This window comes from Oryctolagus cuniculus, chromosome 6 (assembly GCF_051225735.1).
Source record: "Oryctolagus cuniculus isolate XC-2025 breed Fujian yellow rabbit chromosome 6, ASM5122573v1, whole genome shotgun sequence".
In the NCBI taxonomy this organism is placed as follows: domain Eukaryota; kingdom Metazoa; phylum Chordata; class Mammalia; order Lagomorpha; family Leporidae; genus Oryctolagus; species Oryctolagus cuniculus.
The window spans coordinates 80,379,643-80,403,675 of NC_142872.1; the positions used below are offsets into that span (position 1 = coordinate 80,379,643).

A 24,033-nucleotide genomic window follows, 5' to 3' on the forward strand; every position below is an offset into this window, starting at 1 on the left:
GCTTATGTCTTTCTGACTGCAGCTAAGTCTCAAAGTGAAGGTCAAAAGAACCGAAATTATGAAAAAGAAGAGCTACGAAGTTGTAATAAGGTATTAGTTTTGATCAAGTTGTTAGGCAATGGCTAGAGACATTGAGATTGGGATCCAGAAACAGAGGCAGAAAAGATGAAGCAGAGCAAACCAGTGCTATGTTGTTAAAGTCAGAAATATTAACAAAGCCAAGATTTGAAGTGGGCCCAGACCATAGCATTTTATAAGTGCTTAGTAATGTCTATTGAATGATTATCTGCATGTGTCTAACAGCTGGTTTTATTGTGTCAATAAAATCACAGCCAGGAAAGACTGTTTTGAACTTTCTTAAATAATTACAGTATGCTCTCCATGGACTTTTGGGTGTTTGGTAAGTTACAGCCTGTTTACATAGTCCACGTATTACACAGAAGAGGTTGAATCATTTGAAACCAGTGTTCCCATTAGATTAGTTTGAATTAACCTTTAAACATGTGAGTTAATATGTAAAGAAACTAATTTTTTGAGTTGATAGTCACTATAAATAAAAAAGATGTCATTATTTTACATGTTTAGAAATAATTTTAGAAATAACTATACCCAAAATAGAGCTATTTTTGTTTTATTTTGCTGTTTTATTTTTCATGTTTGCTTTTAAATAAAATAATACATTACAAAATTTTTAGAGCCAAATAATTTTAAATATGCAATATAAAAGGAGCACTGTTACTCCCTCTTTCCCATTTCCCATTTCCTTCTGTGATAAGAAACTGTTTTCATAATTTGATACTTTTTTTCTGAGTGATGTTACCCATCTACAGTTAAGTTCATTTTGTTTTCTTGTGGTCCTTTGCTTGATCTATGGCTCTGCTACATTGATCTCTTGCTTACAGAGGAGTTGGCTTCATTAGGTTTAATAATTTTCTGTCAATTTTGGCCATAGTTTCATTTGTTCTGATGAATTGTTTTCTTAAAAAAGTCCTGAGGCAAATTCTTGTTTTCCCGTAGTCTTTCCTTTTTCCTCATACTTTTGTTGTAGAGATCTTTTCTTTTTCATTTTTTTTAAAAAAGTGGGTAAATTGCACGCCTGGGGAACAAGACTTTAACATATGGGCTTTTTGATTACATTGAATATCTGAATGATAGCACCTTGTCTTGCTCCTGATTTTAAGGCAAGCTCTCAGTCTTTGACTTTTGAGTATGATGTCTGTGAGCTTTCATAAATGTGCTTCTGCATGTTCTATTCCTATTATTTTTGAAAATTTTTGTCTTGAGAATACGTTGGAATTTGTCAAAACAATTTTTTGAATCCATTGAGATGATGATACCTTTTTTTCTCCCTTCATTGTGTATATATGATGTGTTGGCATTGATTTTTTGTGTAAACCCAAATTCCATTCATGGGATAATTCTCTTTTGGCTGTGGTATATAATTCTTTTAACATGCTTCTGGATTGAACTTGCTAGTGTGGTTGAAGAATTTTACATAATTATTTAAATAGGATATTGGTTTATAGTTTTCTTTTTTCTTAACTTTTATTTAATAAATATAAATTTCCAAAGCGCAACTTTTGGATTATAGCAGCTTTTTCCCCCTATAACCACCCTCCCACCCGCAACCATCCCATCTCCCACTCCCTCTCCGATCCCATTGACATCAAGATTCATCTTCAACCATCTTTATATACAGAACATAGATTTAGGATATACTAAGTAAAGCATTCAACAATTTGCACCCACAAGGAAACAAAAAGTATAAAGTACTGTTTGAGTACTAGTTATAACGTTAATTCACATAGTACAACACACCAAGGACAGAGGTCCTACATAGGTAGTAACTGCACAGAGACTCCTGTTGTTGACTTAACAATTGACACTCTTATATATGATGTCAGTAATCATCTGAGGCTCCTGTCATGAGCCTCCAAGGCTGTGGAAGCCTCCCGAGTTGTCCAACTCTGATCTTATTAGATAAGGCTGTTGTCAAATTGCAAGTTCTCTCCTCCTTTCAGAGAAAGGTACCTCCTTCTTTGATGGCCCGTACTTTCTGCTGGGATCTCACTCACGGAGATCTTTCATTTAGCACTTTTTTTTCCCCAGAGTGTCTTGACTTTCTATGCCTGAAATACTTTCAAGGGCTTTTTAGCCAGATTAGAATCCCTTAAGGGTTGATTCTGAGGCCAGAGTGCTGTTTAGGACATCTGCCATTCTATGAGTCTGCTGTGTATCCCGCTTCCCGTGTTGGATCGTTCTCTCCTTTTTAATTTTATCAGTTAGTATTAGCAGACACTAGTTATTTTTATGTGATCCCTTTGACACTTAATCCTATCATTATGATCAATTATGAACTGAAACTGATCACTTTGACTATTGAGATGGCATTTGTACATGCCATCTTGATGGGATTGTATTGGAATCCCCTGGCACGTTTCTAACTCTACCATTAGGGGTAAGTCCGAGTGAGCATGTGCCGAACTGTACATCTCCTCCCTCTCTTATTCCCACTATTATATTTAACAGGGATAACTTTTCAGTAAAATTTAAACACCTAAGAATAATTGTGTGTTAATTAAAGAGTTCAACCAATGGTATGAAGTAGAACAAAAAATACTAAAAGGAATAAAATAGTAAGATGTTCCTTGACAGTCAGGACGAGGGCTGATCAAGACATTGTTTCTCATAGTGTCCATTTCACTACAACAGGTTTCCTTTGAGGTGCTCAGTTAGTTGTCACTGATCAGGGAGAACATATGATATTTGTCCCTTTGGGACTGGCTTATTTCACTCAGCATGATGTTTTCCAGATTCCTCCATTTTGTTGCAATGACCAGATTTCATTTTTTTTTACTGCTGTATAGTATTCTATAGAGTACATATCCCATAATTTCTTTATCCAGTCTTCTGTTCATGGGCATTTAGGTTGATTCCATGTCTTAGCTGTTATGAATTGAGCTGCAGTAAACACTGAGCTGCAGACAGCTCTTTTATTTGCTAATTCAATTTTCTTTGGGTAAATACCAAGGAGTGGGATGGCTGGGTTGAATGGTAGGGCTATGTTCAGGTTTCTGAGGAATCTCCAAACTGACTCCATAGTGGCTTTAGCAGTTTGCATTCTTACCAACAGTGAGTTAGTGTCCCTTTTTCCCCACACCCTCACCAACATCTGTTGTTAGTTGATTTCTGTATGTAAACCATTCTAACTGGGGTGAGGTGAAACCTCATTGTGTTTTTGATTTGCATTTCCCTGATGGCTCCTGATCCTGAACATTTTTTTCATGTGTCTGTTGGCCATTTGGAATTCCTCTTTTGAAAAATGTCTTTTGAGGTCCTTGGCCTATCTCTGAAGTGGGTGGTTTGTTTCGTTGTTGGGGAGTTTCTTGATCTCTTTGTAGATTCTGGTTATTAATCCTTTATCTGTTGCATAGTTTGCAAATATTTTTTCCCATTCTGTCGGTTGCCTCTTCACTTTCCTGAGAGAGTGAGAGAGCAAGATATTCCATATGCTGGTTCACTCCCCAGATGACTGCAATGGCTGGAGCTGTGCTGATCTGAAGCCAGGAGTCAGGAGCTTCTTCCGGGTCTCCCAGCGTGGGTACAGTGGCCCAAGGACTTGGGCCATCTTCTACTGCTTTCCCAGGCCACAGCAGAGAGCTGGATCAGAAGTGGAGCAGCCAGGACTGGAACCAGCACCCATATGGGATGCCAGCACTACAGGCGGTAGCTTTCCCCACTGTGCCACAGTGCTGGACCCCTATTGTGGTTTTGATTTGCATTTCTCTGAAGGTTAGAAGTCCTGAACAATTTTTTTTTTCATGTGTGTGTTGGCCATTTGGATTTCCTCTTTTGAAAAGTGTCTGTTTAAATCCTTTGCTCATTTCTTCACTGGGTTTTTTATTTTGTTGTTGTTGAGTTTCTTGACCTCTTTATATATTCTGATTTTAAATCCTTTATCAATTGTATAGTTTGCAAATATTTTCACCCATTCTATTGGTTGCCTCTTCACTTTGCTGATTGTTTCTTCTGCAGTACAGAAGCTTCTGAATTTCATGTAATCCCATTTGTTGATTTTGACTTCGATTGGCTGTGCCTTTGGGGTCTTTTCCAAGATGTCGTTGCCTATGCCAATGTCTCGCAGAGTTTCCCCTGTTCTCTAATAATTTGATGGCATCAGGTCATATATTTATGTCTTTAGCCCATTTTGAGTTGATTTTTGTGTAAGGTGTAAGGTAGGGGTCTTGGTTTATACTTCTGTATGTGGAGATCCAGTTTTCCCAGGACCATTTGTTGAAGAGCCTGTCCTTGCTCTAGGGATTGATTTTAGCACCACTGTAAAAGATAAATTGGTTATTGATGAATAGATTGATTTCTGGATTTTCTATTCCATTCAATTGGTTTATCCTTCTATTTTTGTACCAATACTAGGTTGTTTTGATGATAATTACCCTGTAGTGTGTCTTGACATCTGGTATTGTGATGCCACCAGTTTTGTTTTTGTTGTATAAGATTTCTTTAGCTATTTGGGATCTCCTGTGCTTCCGTATGAATCTCAGTATCATTTTTTCTATATTTGAGAAGCACGTCATTTGCATTTTGATTTGTATTGCATTGAATATGTAAAATTCTTTCCTTAGAGTGGATATTTTGATGATACTGATTCTTCCAATTTATGAACCTGGAAGATTTTTTCATTGTTTATGCCTTCTTCTATCTTTCTTTAATGTTTTATAATCATCCTCTTAGAGATATTTGACATTTTGGTTAAATTTATTCCAAGTTATTTGTTTTTTTTTTTTTTTTTTTTTTTTTGTAGCTATTGTGAATGGGATTGATAAGTTCTTCCTCAGATGTAGCATTGTCTGTGTATACAAAGGCTGTTGATTGTGTATTGATTTTATATTCTTTTTTTTTAACTATTTAATGAATATAAATTTCCAAAGTTTATCCCATTCAATAGGATCCTGGCCATGGGTTTGTCATAAATTGCATTGTGTTGTGGAATATTCCTTATATACCCAATTTGCTTAGAATTTTCATCATGAAAGGTGTTGTATTTTATCAAATGCTTTCTCTTCATCTATAGAGATAATCATATGATTTTTGTTCTTTAATTGTTAATGTGGGGAATCACATTGATTGATTTGTGAATATTGAACCAACACTGCATATCAGGGATATTTCCTTCTGATATGTTGTTTGATTTGATGGCTGTTATTTTGTTGAGGATTTTTGTGTCTATCTTCATCAGGGACATATGTCTGTAGTTCTCTTTCTTTCTCATATCTTTTCAGGTTTAGGAATTAAGATGATGCTGCCTTCGTAGAAGGAGTTTGAGAGGATTCCCTCCTTTTCAATTGTTTTGAATAGCTTGAGAATAATTGGAGTTAGCTCTTCTTTAAATATGTGGTGGCTCTCATCCATGTACTAACCAGGTCTGACCCTGCTTAGCTTCTGAGATCAAATGAGATCTGGCATGTTCACGATGGTATGGCTTAAGCTGGATGGTAAAAATACCATCTTAAATGTTGAAATGATCATATGTATAGGATTAAGGGTATGGTAATAATAATAGAAAGAATAAAGGAGGGAAGACTCCAACATGGGAAACAGTCTACATAGCAGACTCAAAGAATGACGTTCTCTTTAAATAGTACCATTACCTCACAATCACCCCTTAAGGCATTCTGGTCTGACTGGAAATCCCATGAGAGCATTTCAGGCATGGAAAGCCAAGACACTGTGGCACAAAATGTCCTACATGAAGGATCTCAGTGAGTGAGACCCCAGTGGAAAGATGTGTTCATCAAAGAAGGAGGTACTTTAATCTGAAGGGAGGAGGGAAATTCCACTTTCCTTGTGGCCTTGTCTAAATACTGACAGAGTTTGTGGATTCAAAAAGCTTCCATAGCCTAGGCAGCTCATGTCAAGATCCCTGGGTGATCACTGAACTCATCCATAAGAGTGTTAATTGTTGAATTCCCAACAGGAGTCACTGTGCACTAACTTCCCATGCAGGAACTCTGTCCTCAAAGAGTTGTATTATATCTTTGTCTAAGTGATCCCAAAAGATGTATCATTTTTGGTTGCTTCTTTTAAGTTAATTAAGTTTCTAAAAAAAAAAGTGAAATGAACTTCAAGATGCAATGACTTTTAACAACCCTTGTTTCATCTGTTGAAGAGCAGAATTTTTTTGTTTGTTTTGATTTTTTTTCTGTGCAAATTTTTGAACTCTTTACTAAGTAAAGAGTTCTTCTGTTTATAAAGTTAACTGAAAATGGATCTTAGTGGAGAATGGGATTGGGAATGGGCTTAGGGAGAAGGAGGAGTGTTGGGAGAGTAGGTGGGATGGTGAATATGGTGGGAATGATCACTATATTCCTAAAGTTGTATTTATGAGATGCATAAAGTCTATATTCCTTAAATAAAAGGGTTTTTTTTGGGGGGAAATGTCTGGTAGAATTTATTAGTGAAGCCATCTTTTCATGGGCTTTTTGAGAGGGTATTTATTACTGTTTGGATTGCTGTATTGATTATTGGTCTCTTTAGGTTTTCTGAGTCTTAATTGCTCATTTTAGGTAGGTCATATGAGTTCAGGAATCAGTCCATTTATTCTAGGTTTTGTGGTTTGTTGGCATTCAGCTCTTTATAGTAATTTCTGATGATTCTTTTTATTTCTGTGGCATCTGTTGTTACATTTCCTTTTTCATTCTAATGTTATTAATTTGTGTCTTCTCTCTCCTTTGTTTGTTTGTTTTTTAAACTTTTATTTAATGAATATAAATTTCCAAAGTACAGCTTATGGATTACAATGGCTTCCCCCCCATAACGTCCCTCCCATCTGCAACCCTCCCCTTTCCCACTACCTCTCCCCTTCCATTCACATCAAGATACATTTTCGTTTCTCTTTATATACAGAAGATCAGTTTAGTATACATTAAGTAAAGATTTCAACAGTTTGCTCCCACACAGAAACATAAAGTGAAAAATACTGTTTGAGTACTAGTTATAGCATTAAATCTCAATGTACAGCATACTAAGGACAAAGATCCTACACTGACTCTGATAATTTTTAGACAAGGCCATGGTCAAGTGGAAGTTCTTTCCTCCCTTCAGAGAAAGGTACCTCCTTTTTTGATGACCCGTTCTTCCACTGGGATCTCACTCACGGAGATTTTAGGGTTTTTTTTTTTTTTTTTTTTTTTTTCCCCAGAGTGTCTTGGCTTTCCATGCCTGAAATACTCTCATGGGCTTTTCAGCCAGATCCGCATGCCTTAAGGGCTGATTCTGAGGCCAGAGTGCTGTTTAGGACATTTGCCATTCTATGGGTCTGCTGTGTATCTCATTTCCCATGTTGGATCATTCTCTCCCTTTTTGATTCTATCAGCTAGTATTTGCAGACACTATTCTTGTTTATGTGATCCCTTTGGTTCTTAGTCCTATCATAATGATCAATTGTGAACAGAAATTGATCACTGGGACTAGTGAGATGGCATTGGTACATGCCACCTTGATGGGATTGAATTGGAATCCCCTGGTATGTTTCTAACTCTACCGTTTGAGGTAAGTCAGCTTGAGCATGTCCCGAATTGCACATCTCTTCCCTCTCTAATTCCCACTCTTATATTTAACAGTGATCACTTTTCAGTTCAGTTTCAGCACTTAAGAAGAATTGTGTATTGATTACAGTATTCAACCAAAAGTATTAAGTAGAACAAACAAAAAAAATACTAAGAGGGATAAGATATTAAGCTGCTCATCAACAGTCAGGGTGAGGGCTGATCAAGTCACCGTTTCTCATAGTGTTCATTTCACTTTAACAGGTTTCCTTTTTGGTGCTCAGTGAGTTGTCACCTATCAGGGAGAACAAGTGGTATTTGTCCCTTTGGGTTTGGCTTATTTCACTCAGCATAATGTTTTCCAAATTCCTAACAGGGATCACTTTTCAGTTAAAATTTAAACACCTAAGAATAATTGTGTGTTAATTAAGAGTTCAACCCATGGTACTAGAACAAAAAAAAATACTAAAATGGATAAAGTATTACATTGTACATCAACCGTCAGGACAAGAGCTGATCAAGTCACTGTTTCTCATAATGTCCATTTCACTTCAACAGGTTTCCCCTTTGGTGCTCAGTTAGTTGTCACCGATCAGGGAGAACACATGATATTTGTCCCTTTGGGACTGGCTTAGTTCACTCAGCATGATGTTTTCCAAATTCCTCCATCTTGTTGCAAATGACCGGGTTTCATTGTTTTTGACTGCTGTATAGTATTCTATAGAGTACATGTCCCATAATTTCTTTATCCAGTCCACTGTTGATGGGCATTTGGGTTGGTTCCAGGTCTTAGCTTTTGTGAATTGAGCTGCAATAAACATTAATGTGCAGACAGATTTTTTGTTTGCCAATTTCATTTCCTTTGGGTAAATTCCAAGGAGTGGGATGGCTGGGTTGCATGGTAGGGTTATATTCAGACCAATATCCCTGATGAACATAGATGCAAAAATCCTCAATAAAATACTTTCCAATAGAATGCAACAACACATCAGAAAGATCATCCACCCAGACCAAATGGGATTTATCCTGGTATGCAGGGATGGTGTAATGTGTGCAAAACAATCAATGTGTACACCACATTAACAGACTGCAGAAGAAAAACCATATGATTATCTCAATAGACGCCGAGAAAGCATTTGATAAAATACAACACCCTTTCATGATGAAAACTCTAAGCAAACTGGGTATGGAAGGAACATTCCTCAATACAATCAAAGAATTTATGAAAAACCCACAGCCAACATCCTATTGAATGGGGAAAAGTTGGAAGCATTTCCACTGAGATCTGGTACCAGACATGGATGCCCACTCTCACCACTGCTATTCAATATAGTTTGGAAGTTCTAGCCAGACCTATTAGGCAAGAAAAAGAAATTAAAGGGATACAAATCGGAAGGAAGAAGTCAAACTATCCCTCTTTGCAGATGACATGATTCTTTATTTAGGGGACCCAAAGAACTCTACTAAGAAATTATTGGAACTCATAGAAGATTTTGGCAAAGTAGCAGGGTATAAAATCAATGCACAAAAATCAACAGCCTTTGTATACACAGGCAATGCCACGGCTGAGGAAGAACTTCTAAGATCAATCCCATTCACAATAGCTACAAATACAATCAAATACCTTGGAATAAACTTAACCAAGGACGTTAAAGATCTCTACGATGAAAATTACAAAACCTTAAAGAAAGAAATAGAAGAGGATACCAATAAATGGAAAAATCTTCCATGCTCATGGATTGGAAGAATCAATATCATCAAAATGTCCATTCTCCCAAAAGCAATTTATAGATTCAGTGCAATCCCAATCAAGATACCGAAGACCTTCTTCTCAGATCTGGAAAAAATGATGCTGAAATTCATATGGAGACACAGGAGACCTCGAATAACTAAAGCAATCTTGTACAACAAAAACAAAGCTGGAGGCATCACAATATCAGATTTCAGGACATACTACATGGTAGTTGTAATCAAAACAGCATGGTACTGGTACAGAAACAGATGGATAGACCAATGGAACAGAATTGAAACACCAGAAATCAACCCAAACATCTACAGCCAACTTATATTTGATCAAGGATCCAAAACCAATCCCTGGAGTAAGGACAGTCTATTCAATAAATGGTGCTGGGAAAATTGGATTTCTACATGCAGAACCATGAAGCAAGACCCCTACCTTTTTTTGTTTTTTAGGACCAAAGGTGTGTCAATTTTGTTTATGTTTTCAAAAAAACCAGCTCTTCATTTTGCTTATCTTTTGTATCTTTTTGTTTCAATTTTGTTTATGTCTTTTCTGAGTTTAATTTTTTCTTTTCTGCTACTAGCTTTGGGTTTGGTCTGCTGTTGTTTTTCTAGATCCTTGAGATGCATTGGTAGCTAATTTTTTTTATGCCTTTCTAATTTCTTGATGTAGGCACTGATTTCTATAAACTTTCTTTTTAGCACCGCTTTTGCTGTATCCCATAAGTTTTGATATGTTGTATTGTCATCTTCATTTGTCTCCAGAAATGTTTTGATTTCTCTTGATTTCTTCAATGACCCACTGTTTGTTCAGAGGTATGTTGTTCATTCTCCATGTATTTGCATATATTCTAGAGATTCCTGAGTTGTTGATTACCAACTTCCTTCCATTGTGGTCAGAGAAAATGCATGATATGATTTTGATTTTTTTGAATTTGTTGAGACTTGTTTCATGGCCTACCATCTGTTCAATCCTAAAGAATGTTCTATGCATTGTGAAAAGAATATCTATACTGCAGCTGTAGGAGAGAAAGCTCTGTAGATATCTGTTGGGTCCTTTTAGTCAATTAACCCTCTTTTTTCCTTGCTTATTTTCTTTCTGGTTGATCTGTCCGTTGTTGAAAGCGGGGTATTGAAGTCTCCCATTACTATTGTATTAGGGTCTATGTCTCTCTCTTAAGTCACTTGACATTTCTGTTAAATAGTCAGGTGCCCTGTAATTAGGTGCATATATGTTTATAAGTTACATCATCCTGTTGAATTGATCCCTTAATCATTACATAGTGCCTTTCTTTGTCTCTTTTAAATTTTTGTGTTGAAGTCCATTTTGCCTGATATTACGATGACTACACTAGCTCTTTTTTGGTTTCTGTTAGCATGGAGTATCTTTTTCCATCCTTTCACCTTCAGTCTGCAAGTATCTTTGTTGGTGAGATGTATTTATTGTAAGCAGGATATAGATGGGTTTTGTTTTTTAATCTATTCAGCCAGTCTGTGTCTTTTATCTGGAGAGTTGAGGCCATTTAAATTCAAATTGACTATGGATAAGTAATGACTTTGTCCTGCCATTTTTCCGTAAATATTCCTATTTTTTACTTTGATTTTCCTTGTACTTTTACTGGGAGATTTTCTGCCTTCACTTTGTTTCATAGTGATGAACCTGTTTCTGTATTTCTTTGTATGGCACATCCTTAAGCATCTTTTCTAAGGGTGGATCAGTGGTGACAAATTCTTCCAATTTCTGTTTGTTATGGAATTTCTGTTTGTTATTTCATCTTCATTCCTAAATGAGAGCTTTGTGGAGTACAGTATTCTGGGTTGATAGTTATTTTCTCTTAAGACTTGTCATGTATCTCACCATTCTCTCCTAGTCTGTAGAGTTTCTGATGAGAAGTCTGCTGTGAGTCTAATTGGAGAGCTTCTGAAAGTAATCTGCCATTTCTCTTGTGCACATTTTAGAATCTTTTCTTTATGTTTTACTGTGGAGAATTTGACTATCATGTGTCATTGTGATGATCTTTTCTATTCATATCTATTGGGAGTTCTGTATGCTTCCTGTACTTGAATGTTCCTTCTTTCTCCAAATTAGGGATTTTTTCCTGTTATTATTTCACTGAAAAGCCCTTCTAATCCTTGCTCTCTTTCCATGCCTTCATGGACTCCTAAGACCAATATGTTGGGTCATTTGATAGTATCCTGTAGATATCCAACAGTGCTTTTTAGTTTTCTAATTTCTTCCCTCTTGTTTTTGGTCTGACCAAAATTTCCAGAGATTTATATTCTAGCTCAGATATTCTTTCTTCTGCCTCACAAACTCTGTTGTTAAGACTTTCCATTGCATTTTTATTTCTTCTATTGAATCCTTCATTTCCAATATTTCATTTTATTTCTCTTTTAGATCTCAATTTCCAGGAAAAAATTTTTATTCATGTCATATATAACTTTTTATTTAGTTCATAAATTTGCTCCTGATTGCTTTTGAGTAATATGATGATTAGTTTTTTGAATTCCATTTCTGGCATTTCCTCAATCTCTTTATTTTCACCTTCTAATATTGAAATGCTGTAATGTTCCTTTGTGGGGCTCACAGTGTCTTCCTTTTTCTTACTCCTTGAATTTTTACCTTTTTTTCCCCCAGCATTTGCAGATTTTTTTTTCTCTGAATGCTTTTATCTTTCGTCTGTGTCACTGTGGCTTAGTGGAATGTCTACACTTTAAGTGAATTCCAAGAGGTGTGCGCTGGGTGTGGCCAGGGTGCTCTGTACAGTATTCCAGCATGGGGCTTCTATTCAGGCTAAGACCCTAGTTGGGCATGGTAGCTCTCCTTTGGATAGCTGGATGGAGAGGAGTGGTCACCTCTGTTGGTCGGCAATGAGCTATTATAGGCAACCCAGGAGCTCAGAGAGTGTGGTGGGGTACACTGTGGTTGCCCAGAACCTAGCAACACCCTGCCTCCTCTTATGGAGTCACTGTTTTCTCAGACTTAGCTCCCAGAGCTCTCTGGGTTATGGGGTGCCAGTGAGGCCTCTTCACCCTGTTAGGAAGTCCTGACTATAAGGAAACTAAGGTGTTCCCAGAGCCGCTGTCTGTGTGTGGTCCTCCCAACCTGATTTGGTGTCTGTGGGGAAGCTGGGTTTTTCTTTCTGGTTAAGTCTGTTGTTCACAGGCTCACAAAGTACCCACCTGCTGCAGTCCCACTCACTTCTCAGTAGTGCTGGGAAGGTAGGAGATTCCCACAGATGGCATTTCTCCTCCCCTCCCGTTGGACTGGCACAGTGTAGCTGTTGCAGAGGAGGAAGGAATTCTCTCTCTCTCTCTTTTTTTGTTTTCTTGACAGGCAGAGTGGACAGTGAGAGAGAGAGACAGAGAGAAAGGTCTTCCTTTTCCAGTGGTTCACCCCGCATTGGCCGCTGCGGCCGGTGCGCTGCGGCTGGCGCACTGCGCTGATCTGAAGCAAGGAGCCAGGTGCTTCTCCTGGTCTCCCATGCGGGTGCAGGGCCCAAGGACTTGGGCCATCCTCTGTCGCTCCCCGTCTTCGTGGAGGAACGACACTAAACCCTGCCTAGGCTTCATATCTGAGTCACGGCACCATTATGTCGCTCCCCCTCTTCGTGGAGGAACGACACAGGACCCTGCGCTGTTCTTTCGTCTGCTCGGCCCTTCCCGGGTTTGCTGCTGGTTCTTCCCGGGTTGGCTACTGTCCCTTCCACCTCCGTGGAAGGGCGGTTCCCCCTGGCCACTTTCCCCACTTCCGCAGGGGAGCGGCACACCGCCGGCCGGCTCTCTCGGGGGCTGCACAGGTGTTCCTCTTAGATGTTCCTGGTGCATGTTGTCTCTCTCCTCCTTTATAGTCCTCTTCCACCAATCCCAACTCTGCTACCCACACGCCGAGTACGCTGCTCTCCTCCAATCAGGAGTAGGTCCTACAGTTTATTGGTTGAACTGGAGGCAGCTGTATAGAAGCTGTTTCTCCCTTCTCAGCGCCATATTGTGGGAGAGCAGATGCATAGAATAAGTCTTAATTCCAGTGACTTAGTCTAGTCCGAGTTGCTCCCAGTTGCTCCCCACAATCCTCCACTGCCCTCCCGGGCCACAGCAGAGAGCTGGACTGGAGGAGGAGCAACTGGGACAGAATCCCGCACCAACCGGGACTAGAACCCGGGGTGCCGGCGCCGTAGGCGGAGGATTAGCTTAGTGAGCCGTGGCGCTGGCCAGGAATTCTTTTGAATTGTGTCTCTTGCTGACCAGGTGGAGGATGACCCTTCTTATTGCTGAGCATGCAAATGGGAGTTAAGGTGGCAACTGCTTGCCTGTGTCCAAAAATGGCGTGAGCCCTCCTCCTGATGTCTGCAGGTATCTGCTGTATAAGGGAGGGGGAAGGGAGAGAGATGTGATGCTTTTTCTTTTTTTCCCCAGCCTCTGGTTCCTCCTTCACCTGTTGTCTTAGCGGGTCTGCGTGGAACTCTAAAGGCAGTTCACCAAGCTCTCCCTTCTGCTGTATCAACGGTGCTGTGGGCCCATGGATTCCCTTCTCACCTGGTTTGCCGAGCAGGCATCTTCCTCCCCAGATCCAAGCTTTTGTTGTCTTTTGTCATGTATTTGCTTATTCGGTGTGGGTCTGGACCATTTCTACTGCTTTTGCAGTGTCTCCTATTGTGGTTCTCCCACAGCTTTATCCTAAGAGTTTACTTTCTCTTCTTTTCTAAATATTAATTTTTGGGGCTGGCGAGTTAAACCATCACCTGTGGTGCCGGCATCCCATATGGGCACTGATTTGAGACCCGGCTGCTGCATTTCCAATCCAGCTCTCTGCTATGGCCTGGGAAAGGAGTAAAAAGATGGCCAAAGTCCTTGTGCCCCTGCACCCACTTGAGAGACCCAGGGGAAGCCCCTGGCTCCTGGCTCCTGGCTTCTGGCTTCAGATTGGCACAGCTCTGGCTGTTACAGTCCATGAGGGAGTGAACCAGCAGATGGAAGACCTCTCTCTCTCTCTCTCTCTGCCTCTCCTATCTCTGTGTACCTCTGACTTTCAAATAAATAAATAAATATTTAAAAAATATTAATTTTGCCTTGCATAAATCAAACCATGATGTTGCTATTCCACCACCTTGGAATCACCCAGGAAGTATTTTTTTGTTGTTGTTGATTGAATCCCTTTATTCATATTTTCTGTTTATGGGAAATAGACCTATCCATATTTTATGTTTATTCTCGAGTCAATTTCAGTAGTTTTTGTGTTTCTACAAGTTTGTTTTATTTACTATTTTGGTATACAATGGTAAATAGGATTCTTTTATAATCCTTTTTATTTCTGTAAGGTTGATAGTAAAACCTCTGATTTCATTTCTGATTTTAGAAATTTGATTCTTCCTTTTTCTTGCACTAGTTAGAAGTTTGTCCATTTTGTTGATTTTTTTTTCCCCCAATGAATCAACTTTTTGTTTCATTGGCTTCCTATTCTCTGTTGTATTTGTCAACATATTAATCTTTATTTCATTCCTTCTGAAAGTTTAGGGGAGCACAACTCAAGTTTAATTTTCTTTTTCTGGTTCCTTAGGATATAAAGTTAACCTATTTTGTATTTTTATTTTTTAAATGTAGATATTTACAGCTATAAATTTCTCTTTCTGTTCTGCTTTCACTCTATTCCATATTTTTAGTTGACATGTTTCTATTTTCATTTACCTCAAAGTATTTTCTGATTTCCTTGTAATTTCTTCCTTAAACCATGTGTTGCTTGTGAGTGTGTTGTTTTAATTACTGTGTATTTTAAAATTTCCCAGTTTTCCATGTAGTGTTGATTTCTAGTTTCATTACATTGTGTTTGGACAAGTTTTTTGTATGGCTTCAGTCTTTATAAATTTTCAAGACTTGTTTTGTTGCATAGTATGTGGGTCTTTCTTGGTGAATTTTCTGTAGAAATTTGATAATTTTGTACTCTGTTATTGAATAGAGTGTTAAGTCTAATGACTCATAAGTCTTCTATTTCCTTATTGTTCTCTCTAGTTCTCTATCCATTTTTCAAAGTGAGTTATTGAAGTCTCCAGTTATTTCTCCATTGAGTCCTTTTCAATTTCACTTCCTGTATTTTAGTGTGCTGTTGTTAGGTGTGTGCACATGTTTATAATCCTAGTATTTCCATGATGAGATGACCCTGTATTAATATATAATGTTCTAATCTAAATGTTTTAAGATGGATTTTGTGAAATTACATTGAAAGATACTTCCTTGGCTCCTTTACAGATCAAAATTGGAGACATTGGAACACTCTTTAAGATTCGTATTGGTCATACCAATTCTGGACACTCCCCATCCTGGCACTGTAAGGAGGTAAGTATGTATGCTTATAGTTTGTTGGTAGAGTCAAACCTGAACTTTTTAATCAGTGTATTTCTCAAGGCAGAAGTATCATATACATCTGTTAATTAGTTAATTTCTGATTGAGAGAAATGTCTCAATTAAGGAATTCTTTCATCTTTTTGCAAACAAAATGAAATACTTGGGATTCCAGATAAACTCACATATATTCTTGGCACACTTGCACTGATGAGGAAAAGATAACTAGCTTTATGTCATTTGCTTCAAAATATTTCAAAGGTACATCATTATGTTGATGAAATAATAGTCTAAAAGATGCTAGCTCTGAAACTTAGTGTACTCAGGTTAGGCAAGGTAATACCAATTGAGTATTTTCAGAGATAAATTTTCTATATCATTTTATATAATATTATAAATGATCACTTAGATATAAATTGTCTATAGTTATATGTCATTTTCTATGTTATTCAGCATAAAAATTCTACTATTCCCATGATTGTCAGAAAATGCAGGTATCCAACACTGAAAATCATACAGTATATAATTCATTTTTGTGTATGATATGTTAACATCTTCTAACTTTTCAAAGTAACTAAGCAAATTCTCAAAATACAAAGAACTTAAGTCACATTTGTGATATTCTTGACAATGTTGCTCTTCTTTTATAATACATGAGAAAATTAACTAGAGGTTAGTTTTAAAAATTACTATCTGGCTTCTATATGAAATAGTTGTAGAGCTTTTGAGGACTGATAGCCAAATTTTGAGGTATGAAATTAAAATATGTTAATAGAGCATATATACTATCAGTATCTTTTCCTTTTATAATAAGCTAATTCATGAAAATTATAGTTAATCCTCATGCCATCTCATTTGATTGATAATTGATAAGCATTACTGCATTAATTTTAAGCTGGAATGATGAGATGTTTGTCAAGTGATCTGGAAAGATTATTAAGTATTGTAAAGGAATGATATAGAAATCATTTGGAAAATTGGTATTGTCTTTCTATGGCAAGGACTCTCATTATAAAGTATTGAGAATGTCAGTGAAGAGGAGACATACTCATGACTCAAAGTTTTATTCTGCGAATGTAAAACCTTTACATAATTTGTTCATTTGGTTGGATCAAGATGGTAGATATTTGATTGAGAATTTTTTATTAAATTCTTATTACACAGTTTAGAAGTTTGAAATCTGAGATTTTAAATAAGCCAATAAGTCCTTACAACCTGAGAGGATTTGAATATAAATACTGGCTTCATAACAGAGCAATGATAGAATATTTCCATGAAGTAATCACATTGCTTTTAATCTTGATTCCTTTAAAAAAATTTATTTGTTTGAGAGGCAGAGTGACAGAGAGGGAGGAGAGATAGAAACAGAGAAAGCTATTATCTTTCACCCATTGGTTCAGTCCCCAAATGGCCACAACAGCTGTAGCTGGGCCAGACTGAAGCCAAGAGCCAGGAACAATCATAAGCATCTCTTTTTAAATAGGAAAATATTTGCATACAGAATTTCAAAGGAAATTGGCATGTTTGATATAAACATTTCAAAGAGAAATTGGAAATAGAGAAATTACTAAATGGAGAAAAGAAATGCCATTGCACTTGATAGTAAAAAAAGAAATTAGACTTTTCTTGTCAAGCAATCAACTGTTTTCCATATTTAAAAATATAGAGTGATAACTGAGTAGGTTGACAGACTGGGATAGTATAGGGACTTGACTCTTGGATAAAGCAGTCTTAATTTTTTGAAAGTAATGTTGTTGCTATTGTAGATAAAATTGCAAAACATGAATTCTGGAAAACAGTTTTATATACCAGTTCAACGGTGGTTGGCCCAAGATCAAGAGGATGGGGAAATCTGTCGAGAATTTCCTGTTTTAAATAAAGGACAAGCCATCCTTCCAGGTAGGGAAGATCCAACTTCAGGCAGCACAAAAAGTTCGTTTGCCTGAATACTGAAGAACAAGAAACTCAATAAGTAACTGTTGAATAAATGAATGAATGAATGAATGAATGATTAAGGACTGCTGGTTCTCCTCAGTTACTTCTACTGGTATGGCAGCTGCACATAAATGCTTTTTATTTGTTTTCTGCTCTGACATTCCAGAATACATTCTTGTTGGTTAGAACTGGAGGAAAGTAAGCTAAAATGCCTCTCAATCAAAACAAGAAAATTAGTTCTTAGAAAGTCATGAGAAAACTTAATGTCAAATGAAGTTAAGGACTAAGAAATATACTCAATGTGTATTTTTACACAAAGTTTTATCTTTTTTCTGAAAATTTATCCTTTTTAATCAGGAAATGAAAACATAACTGCTTAGTGACTTTCTAAACATATGGCCAAAAACAGAAATGTGATTAAGGTAGACTCTTGATCTACTCATGGCTAAGTAGTTACTACTGTCCATCGTAAGAATTCAGGATGACTTTTGTCTGTAAGAGCCATTGTATCTACTCATGTCTGTTTTGGAAAATAATGGGAAAAAGATAAAGGAGAACTGTTAAATTACAGAAATAGACTTTTCTCAAATCCAGATTATGTTCTACAGTCATGTGATAGTTTCTTTTTTAAATAATCAAATAAATAATAAATATTGCCTGACTATTAAGAACTCCCTATGATACTTGCTGATACAAAGTATCAGCAAAGAAATAGAAAATTTAAATAATATTCAAAAGGAATAAACAAATGAAGCAGAATAGAGAAAACAGGAAAGCACGAATGAACCTGAAGGTAAATAAGTAGAAATTGTTGAATGCAACACAGAAAATACTTTTTAAAAGCCTGAGGAACCTATCAGATAAAAACAAAAGAAATTCATGCAAGGGTGTCCCAGAAGAGGAGAAAGAGCCTGACTCCAAAATGTGGGTACTCTTAAACACAATCTTACACTGCCCTCCTACACCACCTGCAGCCTTTGAATTTTCACGTGATATTGCAACTACCAATTTAGCTCATAAAGAAACAGAATTTCTAAAGAGTAGTAACTGAGAGAAGTTTTGTTTATTTTCTAGTATTTTAACTTGTCAATCCAATGAATAATAAAAAAAAACTTTTGCCCATTATTTTCCTACTCAAAATTTCATTTTTCCTTTTTGTAAAATCAAATACCTAATATTACTAAAATTGGAGGGAGGAAATAGGGGAAGAGAGATAGATTAACAGCAGCTACCAATTTTGTATTTTCCTAATCACAGGAGTTGCTATTTTATTTATCTCCTAATGGGAATTCCATTAGGAATGCTGGCTTGTGTCCCAGCTGCTCCATTTCTGGTCCAGCTCTCTGCTAATGGCCTAGGAAAAGTAACAGAAGATGGCCCAAGTGTTTGGGCCCCTGCCACTCACATTGGAGACCTGGATGAAGCTCTTGACTCCTGCTTTGGCCTGGCCCAGCACTAGCCATTGAGGCCATTTGGGAAGTGAACTAGCAGAAGGAAGATTCTCTCTCTCTCTCTCTCTCTCTCATTCTCTAACTCTGACTTTCAAAATAAATTTTTTTCAAAAATGCTATGAAATAAGAAAAGTTAAGAGGAGTCTTCCAAAATTAATTGACATGTTTTCCCTGGGGTTCAACTGTGTAAAACAAAACACAAAACAGTTATTTTTTCATTAAAAAGCTCAGCAGCAAGATGGCATAAATATAAGCCCCAGACCATGTTCTCCCATGGAGAAACCATCTTAACAAGGATACCCAGAACAATGCCTTTGGGAGAACTCCACAAACCAATTAAGAGCTTGTAACTGCTATAGAATTATTGAATTTCAAGTCCCACCTGAGGCTACCTTGGCAAGTCCAGACCAAATGATTCTGCAAGCTTTATATGACCCATGGGTTGAACATTTCCCATCCTTGACTTGAAGGAACAAAATATAGCAAAAAAGGCATTAATACAGCTTTCTTTATTTATATCACCTAGAACTGATAGGTCTGCTTCTATTGAAGGCTGTTTCTAGTCTGTACTGACTTCATTTCAGACACAGTATCAATCTTTGCTAGAATACTGCTATATCTGTCACTGACCTAAATAAAGACTTACCAAGATGACAGATAGCATCTGACAGGATATAGTTACAATACTGAAACTGAAAGAAAAACTTTATTAATAAACTGTAAGTACCAATAACTACAGGGAAGTCAAAGACAGCCATTATATACTTGCAGAGTATGCCTATTTTTAGCAGGATTTTATAATTAAAATGGAGGAAGGCAAAAGCAAAAAGTGGCCTCCACATCATTACAATGGCAGGAATACAGCACCTGGTGATACTGCCTCCCAGGTGATATGTGCGGGCTGAGGAACAAGAATAGTGAGAACAATGCTTATAAATAGCGAAATGCTCATGATAGGAACAACACTCATGCAAGGCTACATTTTTTAGAAAATGAGAGCTATTCATGTTTTTTTCCAGAAATATCATAAGTCTAGACACTAAAGAAGAGTTAATATTACACCTTATTTAAAAATCACAATGGGATCATCAGCCTGGACAATGTTTTGCTCATCCATGTTCCCTCAAAAAGCTATACAATAAGATATATATTGATACATTGATATATATATTGATACATCCTAATTTTGGCCCTTTGATGAGAAAGTGGAGGCTTTAGTTATTCCTCTTGTGCAGTGCTCTTCCACTATCTATCTAAGTCCAGGGCTAGGCAGTGGTCAGAGAAAGAAAGCAGTGGGGATTGGCCCCACCCTATGGAAGCTGAGCTCACAGAACAGAAGGGAAGATTGTTGTCCTTTAAAGTGTTAGCTCCTGTGTGTTCCTGTTCCAAGGCACATTGGGATATAATATAAGAGAAATGAATGAGGAAAAAGGAAGTGGAATGTCTGCAACTTCTCTGAGTGTTAGGAATTCCCCTTCTTGCTTCCTGAGTGAAAGTTAAAGGCTTCTGAGCCCTCTGTACCTGAGCTACAGGACATACTTGCAGGTTTCCAGTGCCTCAACTCAAGTTTGGAATTGTAAAGGAGGAAAAATAATAAACATACTGATGCCTGATTTTAAAATTTTAACTTTTTTCCAATCCTCTTTCTATGATCCATTTTTCAAAGTATTCGTGCGTTTACTTTTTAGAGGTGCATTCAGTGGAGAGACTGAGTAGCGTGTGTTATTCCATCTTGCCTGGAACTGTTGATTAGTTATGTGCACTTACTTTCCTATTATTGCAGTAATGCTTGTCACCTAAAGCTTTTTTTTTTCTTTTATTATAAGTGACAGTATATGAAATCTACGTGGCAACAGGTGAGCTATGGAATGCAGGAACAGTAGCAAATGTCTACATTTCTATTTATGGAGAAAAGGGAGATACAGGATCCAGACAGCTATTTAGATCTACAAGCACCTGTAATTTTTTAAGGGGACAAGTAAGTAACAAAAGCTGTTTGTTTTGCTTTAAAATTACTTTTAATTATGGTAAAAAATTAAAAAAAAGTTTAACCAGTTTAATGCACTTTAAGTGAATTTTAAGAGTGTATTGGTTGATATTAAGTATACTAACAATCCCTAACTTATGATGATTTGACATGCAATTTTTTAAGTTTACAAGAAAAGTGTTGTAAATGTGATGTACATTCAGTAGACATCATACTTTGAATTTTTATTTTTTATTCAGGCTGTTAATACATGACGTGATACCCTTTCACGTTGTTGCACAGTGACAGGGAGCCACAGCACCCAGTCAACCATTCAATCACAAGGGTATATGCTGATATTACACAATGTACTGTGTTGCTTTATTTTTTTTTTTATTTTTTATTTTTTTATTTTTCTATTTTTTTATTTTTTTTTATCTTTTATTTAATGAATATACATTTCCAAAGTACGTCTCATGGGTTACAATGGCTTTCCCCCCCATACCGTCCCTCCCACCCACCACCCTCCCCTTTCCCACTCCCTCTCCCCTTCCATTCACATCAAGATTCATTTTCGATTATCTTAGTATACAGAAGATCAGCTTAGTATACATTAAGTAAGGATTTCAACAGTTTGTTCCCACACAGAAACATAAAGTGAAAAATAATAGATGATTTTTTTTAAATGATGATGAAATCAGAGCAGACCTATTGTCATGTTTAATCCCAGTGAGAGTCAAGTTGTGAATTGATAGTTTCTTTTTTTTTTTTTAACAGTAGATCAGTTTAGTGTACATTAAGTAAAGATTTCAATCGTTTGCACCCCCATAGAAACACAAAGTGAAATATACTGTTTGAGTACTCGTTATAGCATTAAGCCTCAGTGTACAGCACATTAAGGACAGAGATCCTACATGAGGAGTAAGTGCACAGTGACTCCTGTTGTTGACTTTACAAATTGACACTCCTGTCTATGGCATCAGTAATCTCCCTATGCACCAGTCATGAGTTTCCAAGGCTATGGAAGCCCCTTGAGTTCTCCGACTCTTATCTTGTTTAGACAAGGTCATAGTCAAAGTGGAGGTTCTCTCCTCCCTTCAGAGAAAGGCACCTCCCTCTTTGAAGACCTGTTCTTTCCACTGGGATCTCACTCACAAAGATCTTTTTGCCAGAGTGTCTTGGCTTTCCATGCCTGAAATACTCTCATGGGCTTTTCAGCCAGATCCGAGTGCCTTTAGGGCTGATTCTGAGGCCAGAGTGCTATTTAGGACATCCGCCATTCTATGAGTCTGCTGAGTATCTCACTTCCCATGTTGGATCACTCTCCCCTTTATTTATTCTATCGGTTAGTGTTAGCAGATACTAGACTTGTTTATGTGCTCCCTTTGACTCTTAGTCCTTTCATTATGATCAATTGCGAACTGAAATTGATCACTTGGAATAGTGAGATGGCATTGGCACATGCCACCTTGATGGGATTGAATTGGAATCCCCTAGTATGTTTCCAACTCTACCAATTGGGGCAAGTCAGCCCGAGCATGCCCCAAATTATACATCTCTTCCCTCTCTTATTCCCACTTTTATGTTTAACAGGGATCACATTTCAGTTAATTTTCAACACTTAAGAATAACTGTGTGATAATTACAGAATTAAACCAGTCATATTAAGTAGAACAGACAAAAAAAAAATACTATGAGGGATAATGTATTAAGTTGTCCATTAGCAGTCAGGGCTATGCTGATCAAGTCACCATTTCTCATAGTGTCCATTTCACTTCAGGAGGTTTCCTTTTTGGTGTTCAGTCAGTTGTCACCGATCAGGGAGAACATATGGTATTTGTCCCTTTGGGACTGGCTTACTTCACTCAGCATGATGTGTTCCAGATTCCTCCATTTTGTTGCAAATGACTGGATTTCGTTGTTTCTTACTGCGGTATAGTATTCTAAAGAATACATATCCCATAATTTCTTTATCCAGTCTACCATTGATGGGCATTTAGGTTGGTTCCAGGTCTTGGCTATTGTGAATTGAGCTGCAATAAACATTAGGGTGCAGACCGCTTTTTTCTTTATCAATTTAAACTCCTTTGGGTAAATTCCAAGGAGTGGGATGGCTGGGTCGAACGGTAGGGTTATATTCAGGTTTCTGAGGAATCTCCAGACTGACTTCCATAGTGGCTTGACCAGTTTGCATTCCCACCAACAGTGGGTTAGTGTCCCTTTTTCCCCACATCCTCGCCAGCATCTGTTGTTGGTAGATTTCTGTATGTGAGCCATTCTAACCGGGGTGAGGTGAAACCTCATTGTGCTTTTGATTTGCATTTCCCTGATTGCTAGTGACCTTGAACATTTTTTCATGTGCCTGTTGGCCATTTGGATTTCCTCTTTTGAAAAATGTCTATTGAAGTCCTTAGCCCATCTCTTAAGTGGGTTGTTGGTTTTGTTTTTGTGGAGTTTCTTGATCTCTTTGTAGATTCTGGTTATTAACCCTTTATCTGTTGCATAGTTTGCAAATATTTTTTCCCATTCTGTTGGTTGTCTCTTCACTCTCCTGACTGTTTCTTTTGCAGTACAGAAACTTCTCAATTTGATGCAATCCCAATAGTTGATTTTGGCTTTGACTGTCTGTGCCTCCCGGGTCTTTTCCAGAAATTCTTTGCCTGTGCCAATATCTTGAAGGGTTTCTCCAATGTTCTCTAATAACTTAATGGTGTCAGGACGTAAATTTAGGTCTTTAATCCACGTTGAGTGGATTTTTGTGTAAGGTGTAAGGTAGGGGTCTTGCTTCATGCTTCTGCACGTGGAAATCCAGTTTTCCCAGCACCATTTATTGAATAGACTGTCCTTGCTCCAGGAATTAGTTTTAGATCCTTGATCAAATATAAGTTGGCTGTAGATGTTTGGGTTGATTTCTGGTGTTTCAATTCTGTTCCATTGGTCTATCCATCTGTTTCTGTACCAGTACCATGCTGTTTTGATTACAACTGCCCTGTAGTATGTCCTGAAATCTGGTATTGTGATGCCTCCGGCTTTGTTTTTGTTG

General features: G+C 37.5%; 1 protein-coding gene across 6 annotated transcripts in view; it reads left to right on the forward strand.

The window, feature by feature from the left end:
* RP1 (RP1 axonemal microtubule associated) overlaps positions 1-24,033 on the forward strand; it is a 376,321-nt gene that overhangs the window by 107,070 nt on the left and 245,218 nt on the right. For all 6 annotated transcript variants that reach the window (XR_016235656.1, XM_089335241.1, XM_089335243.1 and 3 more), the window contains exons 5-7: positions 15,546-15,632; positions 17,405-17,537; positions 20,851-21,002. Coding sequence is in view for 5 of the 6 variants with exons in the window: in XM_089335241.1 (XP_089191367.1) it covers positions 15,546-15,632; positions 17,405-17,537; positions 20,851-21,002 (372 nt within the window). In the remaining variant the exon portion in view is untranslated. The remainder of the gene's footprint in view (positions 1-15,545; positions 15,633-17,404; positions 17,538-20,850; positions 21,003-24,033) is intronic.